The sequence below is a fragment of the Suricata suricatta genome, chromosome 3, assembly GCF_006229205.1.
Source record: "Suricata suricatta isolate VVHF042 chromosome 3, meerkat_22Aug2017_6uvM2_HiC, whole genome shotgun sequence".
Classification (NCBI taxonomy): domain Eukaryota; kingdom Metazoa; phylum Chordata; class Mammalia; order Carnivora; family Herpestidae; genus Suricata; species Suricata suricatta.
In genome coordinates, this window is record NC_043702.1 from 1,896,157 (window position 1) to 1,901,985 (window position 5,829).

The 5,829-nt window shown below is 64.0% G+C and overlaps 1 protein-coding gene across 3 annotated transcripts in view; it reads left to right on the top strand.

Moving 5' to 3' along the window:
* Positions 1-5,829, top strand: part of HDAC4 (histone deacetylase 4) — a 236,661-nt gene that overhangs the window by 185,650 nt on the left and 45,182 nt on the right. For all 3 annotated transcript variants that reach the window (XM_029933520.1, XM_029933523.1, XM_029933522.1), the window contains 2 exons: positions 62-260; positions 5,709-5,783. In XM_029933520.1, the coding sequence (XP_029789380.1) occupies positions 62-260; positions 5,709-5,783 (274 nt within the window). The remainder of the gene's footprint in view (positions 1-61; positions 261-5,708; positions 5,784-5,829) is intronic.

Below are 5,829 nucleotides of genomic sequence, written 5' to 3' on the forward strand. Positions count from 1 at the left end.
CGGGTCGGGGGAGCGGTGGGTGGCCGGCACCGGCCCGGGCCTCACGGCTGTGCCTCTCCAGGGGACGGCAGGCCCGCAGGAAGCCGAGAGGCTCGCTCTCCCCGCCCTCCAGCAGCGGATCTCGCTGTTCCCCGGCACGCACCTGACGCCCTACCTGAGCGCGGCGCCCCTGGAGCGGGACGGCGGGGCGGCGCACAGCCCGCTGCTGCAGCACATGGTCTTACTGGAGCAGCCGCCTGCGCAGACGCCGCTCGTCACCGGTGAGCGCGGCCCGCTCGGGCCCAGCAGTGGGGGGAGGGGGGGACCCCCGCGGGACCCCCGCCACGGCCCCTGCCACGTTAGGTCGTGGGGGCCGATCAACCCCGTCTCACTCACAAAACTAGGTAGACAGAAAACAGGAGTCACGTAGGCGCCAGGAGCCTCCAGAGAGACGGCTTCTCCCTGCGCTTTTCCATCTGGCTCAGGGTGAAGCCAGGAAAATCGCCCAGTGGACCCGATAGGTCGTCAGTTCCCACCAGTGGCAGAAACGTCTGCCCTGTGGCCTGTGAACGGGCCGCTCACACGTAGGAATCAAACAGGAGATGTGGCCAGGGGTCTGCACGGCAAGGGCGCTGTGACTCGGGGAGGGCCGCGGGGGCGGGGCCTGCCGCACGTCCTGTCTACGGCGTCCCCGGCCTCACGCTCACGCTCCCGCTCGGCTCCCTGGAGAACTGCTGATGGGTTCGCGGCTGTCACCTAAGATGACCACAGAGCCGCGCCTCTTTCCACTCCTGACGCTTTGGTGGGCAGTGTAGGGGCCTGTCGGGTCAGAGTCCCGACCTGTGGGCATGCGGGGCCCGGTCAGGTGACCCCATATTGTGCTCGCCTGTGTCTCTCGCGAGCACTTGGTCCTAGAGAGCTGTGGGCTGGTCTGGGGGTGAGGGGCCGCGTCCCCCCCTCGCTGTGTGTCCGCGTGGAGGGCGTGTTGTGTCTTCCCCTGCAGCTCCTGTGTGTCTGTCTGTCTGTCCGGCCCCCCCGATGCTTAAATTCGGGGTGCCCACCCTCCTCAGGGTGGAGGGGGAGCAGAAGCGTCACCCGGCGTGGCCCTGCCTTTCAGGAGGCGGGTCCTGAGCGCAGCGCTCAAGGGCTCCTCCTGAAATCTCACCTGCGTGTCACCCAGAGTCAGGGTCAGGGTCATGAGCAGTGCAGGACGCCTGAATTTCTGTCCTGTTCGTTTTCGTAAACCTATACCTGACCCTTCTTGTGACCCTGGGTCCCCGAGTGTCTGCTCATCACCCACCATTAAAGAGCATTCTTCCTGCCACGTCCCCGAGCTTCCTGCGAAATAGCCTTTTTTGGTTTGAAGTAGGCTCCACGCCCACTGTGGGGCTTGAACTCACGGCCCTGGGATCAAGAGTCAGCCGCTCCGCTGACTGTGGGAAGCAGTCTGACCTGAATGGCAGTCTTGCGTAAACCTCACCTCCCTGATAAATTTGCTGAACTTGACTCCTTCGTGTTTGGCCACATTGCTGCTTCTGCCCTTTGCGTGTGGTCTGGTGGCCCTTTCTGTGAGGGCGCCAAGCGGCTGGGGCACGCCTCCTCATTTGGCACCTGGAGCCCCCCCACCCCCGGTCCTGGACATGGGCTGCAGGTGCTGAGGCAGGGCCGTGGCAAGGGCATGAGCCCTCCTCTCCACTCCGTCCCAGCCAAGTGACCTGGGGAGTCTTCCCGTGTGCCGTGCCTCAGTGTCCCCGCACGTGAACGAGAGAGGACGCAGAGATCTGCCTCGCTGGGGTTTCCGGGGTTCCACGAGGTGCGTGTTCTGCACCTGACACCAGCCAGCCCTCTTCTGGCATAGGTTGTGTGGTTACTTTTGGTTTTATCATTTTTAACCTTCAACTTTGCGGTCTGCCTCACCCCCCCCCCCCGAGTCTTTGCAGTCGGTCCTTCCCAGCTCCCGTGGCTCCTTCCCTACCCCTCCCCGTGAACTTGGCCCTGATCCAGGTCTCTGTGGGATCACGCTCACCCCCGTGGGAAGACCCTTCCTGCCCGGGTTTCCTGCCCGGCAGCGCTTGAGAAACGCCCCCCAGAGCAGGAGCACCCACCTCACACTTCTGGTTCCCCAGTCCCACGGGGGACGTGGTGGGTGCCCATGTGGCTGGTGGGCCACGTGCGGGTGGAATGTTTGTGTCCTCGCAGAAAGAAAGGCCTGTCGGGCGGTGCCGGCCTGGCTGCCAGCGGGCACAGGAGCGAGCCCTCTCCTTCCTGTGCGGTGCGCAGGGGTGCGGCTCAGTCTTCACCTTTCCCAGCAGGCCCTGCTCCCAAGCCCGATGTCCCGAGGCCTAGTCCCTGCTCCTGCCAGATGTGGCTTCCCCTGCCCTCCCCTCCCGGAGGACGGCCTGCATTTCCACGGCATTGCCCTGCTCTCCCGGCCCCCACACACGGTTGGTGTGCTGCAGGTCCGCAGCAGTGGGGGCTCAGGGTTCCTGAGGTGGCCTGTGTCTGAGCAGGACCAGGGACGGTCCCCCAGGCCCACCTGCCAGCGGCTCTGCCTTTCCGTGCGTGCTTGTGGATAGACGGATGCACGGACAGGATGTCCCAGCCGGAGCAGCTGCGTCCCACCAACGCTGTGGAAGCAGAGGCCCCGGGTCCAGGGGGGTGAGGAGGTGCGGGGGCCAGGGCCGGGAGGTGTCCCCCCTCCGTGCGGCAGTGCCCGCCTGGCTTCCTGCCGCCCCAGGAGCTGTCCACGTGCCCTCACAGGCTGCCAGAGGTCCCTGGGTGACAGCGGGGGAAGGGGGGACCGTCGTCTCAAGGCGGGAAGGACACACGCGTGTTGTCCAGGCAGCCTCCTGTGTGGCCGGAAGGCACGGCTTCCAACCCAGCATCTCCCCCGGGCTGGGCCTCCGTAATCAGGGCTGGACGCTCAGCCGTGTGGCCGGGGGGCATCAGGGAAGGCTTCCTGGAGACGTGGCATCACTGCTGAGGCCTTGGGTGGCAGGTGGAGGGAGCAGGTGTGCCCCTGGTGGGTGTGGCCCTCGGGTCACTCGCCAGGGCTGCCCCACGGGGTGAGGGCGCTGACCATCCGCCCGTGGCTGCGCTCCTGAGTTGGGGGAGGGGATAGCTGCTGGCCTCTGCAGCGCTGACCACACACTGCGCTCTGTTCCTGACCCCTCCCCGGAGCCGCTGCGAGGCCAGCCGGTCCCGGCGGGCCCCCCGCTGGCAGGGTGGGTTTGGGAGTGCTCCAGCTATGCTGATGGGAGGCCTCGGCCCGGCCTGGCTGGCTGCCACCTGGGGGTCTTAGAGTTTCCCCTTCACCCTGGCGCATGCGGCAACAGAATGCCCCAGCTGGATTTCTAAGGATGCGGGCCACACTCCGCCGTGTGAGTTCACCTGCCCCAGAGCCCTGCCGCGCCAAGGCCAGCGCCTCAGAGCTGGGTCCGGAGGCCAGGACCGCCGGACTCTTCATCTTCCTCCTCCCCATCTGCTGGGGCGCGTGGGATTGGTGCCTTTGTTTGCAAACACGCCAACCCTGGGTGGCTGAGTGAATGCTGGGAATGCCCATCCGTCACCACTGTGTGATCGTCAGTCGGCGGTCCCGTGTGGTCTTCCGGTCGCTGGCCCACCCCACCCCCCCGGCTCCCACCAGAAGGCAGGTGGGCAGCCCTAGCAGAGTCCCTCTCAGGACTGACACCGGAGGCGGTGTGGGCGTGTCCTGGAGCACCAAGGGACGTGGCCGGCCCCGTGGGCGGCAAGAACGAAGTGTCAGGTGCCCGGGGAAGGAGGCCCCCGGCAGTCCGGTCCTTCCTGCCCAGAGCACAAGTCGGGCGTGTCCCTGCACGGCGCCCAGCTGTGCACAGCGGGCCTCTGTGGGCAGCCGCCTCACTCAGGACAGATTCGGATCTTCACGAAGTGTGTTCTTAGGTGTAGAAGTCTTTTACGATGTGTGCCAAAAGCCAACTAAGGGCTGTCATCAAAAGCCCTTGTTAATGACCTGCGGGGTCATCTTCAGGTTGGTTCTGAATCAGAAACCGCCTAGCCAGTAATGGGTTTGCCACTCAGAGGTTAGGAGTCCGCTTTCTGCAATGCGACCAGTCCCCGAGTGGGACAGCATCAGGTTCTCTGCCCCAGGGGGCCCACAGGGAATTTAGGGGTGAGCAGGGTGGGCTGAGAGGGCAAGGGTGGGAGTGAGCAAGCCTGAACGGGGTCCTCCCACCCTCTGCCCGTGTCCCCATGGTGACAGTGGCCTGTGTCCTCAGGGCAGGACGCATCCCAGGTGAAGGCTCACATTCACCCTGTGTGAGCTTAGTGTTTTCCAAGGGGGGACCTTCTTGGTGACTGTGTTGCCTTTGATCCCATAAACGCAGCTTCGATGCCTGGCTTCCTCCTAACACCTGCATCAGCAGTGGGTGATTCCAAAACGCCTTCTTGGGGTAATGTGTTTTTGTTGGGATTTTTAAATTTTTAAATTTTTTTTTTTTTGCTCTTCTAGGAAACTTGAGAGGGAGTAAGTCTGGCTTTTGAGTCACTAACTTTAACTCCGTAGCCAGGCAGATAACGTAATTTAACATAACTTCTCCCAGAAAACAGCTGGGCAGAAGGCGATGGCGGCTCAGGGGACCACAGTTGGCTGATTTCTTGAAAAGATAATGAGGGACGACTTTGCGAGGGCTGAACTTTTTCTGGGCGCGTGCTTTTTCTGTCTGCATACAAAATTGTGGTGATAATTTTGGAACCTCCATCCCACAAAGGGACAAGGGATACACGAAGGCCGCAGCGCCCCGGGGCTCTCAGGAACCCATGGGGGGAGGCAGGCACACCCGTCTGGCCCCTCGGGCCGTTCTGGGGACCCTGCCTGCCGGAGGGCGGGCGGCTGCCAAGGCCAGGGCTCGTGTCTTCCTCCCAGGAAGATGCCCGCGCGTCCATGCAGCCTGAGCCTTGTGGCTCAGCATCCACCCAGCTCAGGCTGCTAGGGCAGCACACAGGTGGCAGAGAAGGGTCCCTGACACACCTTTGCCCAAAGAAGCCCGGGAAAACGGTCAGCTGCCTCAGCCCACAATTTGCAAAAAAGAAAGTACGCGTGGATGAGACGTTTCCGGAAGGAAAAGTGTGGCCCCTGCGTGCCCGGCGGGGGTGCGTTCCAAACCAGGTGCAGATGCAGGCTCAGACGGCATCTCCCGCCCGCCCAGACTCGAGCCCTCAGTCCAGGTGCGGGTGCAGGGGAAGCGGCTGGCGGCGCGGCAGTGCCAGGACCTTTGCAGAAGTTTGTAGAAGATTCTGACCCTATAGTCAGAATTCTGACAAGTGTTAATACCCCCTTTGTGAATAAGGTCACCGCTTGAAGAGACCCTTCTGGGATTTGATGCCTAAGGACGGGTTTTTCCCCTCACAGCTGGGTTTCTGGGTCACTCAGGGAAATAGCCATCTCCATGGCCTTCTAGAACATGCCGGGCCACCAGGACCTCCCCGGCCATTGTTAGTGTGGCGCCAGCCGCTCGGCCGCCCGCTGTGCTGCTCAGACCAAAACCGGCCCTTCCAGGGCCCTGGCCTGTCGTGGGTGTCCTGGGGCCACTCCCGGGCGGACCAGCCACTCGGACCCTGTGACTCTGGACGCCCGCGCACGGTGGCCTCGGCTCACAGGGGCGCCCCGGGCTTCAGGGTGGAGCCTTGGGCGGGGGGAGGGATCCGCAGGCCCCCCGCACCCCGCATCACCTGCAGCCTGTGTCTTCCAGGCCTGGGTGCGCTGCCGCTGCACGCGCAGGCGCTGGTGGGGGCGGACCGCGTGTCGCCGTCCGTGCACAAGCTGCGGCAGCACCGGCCGCTGGGGCGCACGCAGTCGGCGCCGCTGCCGAA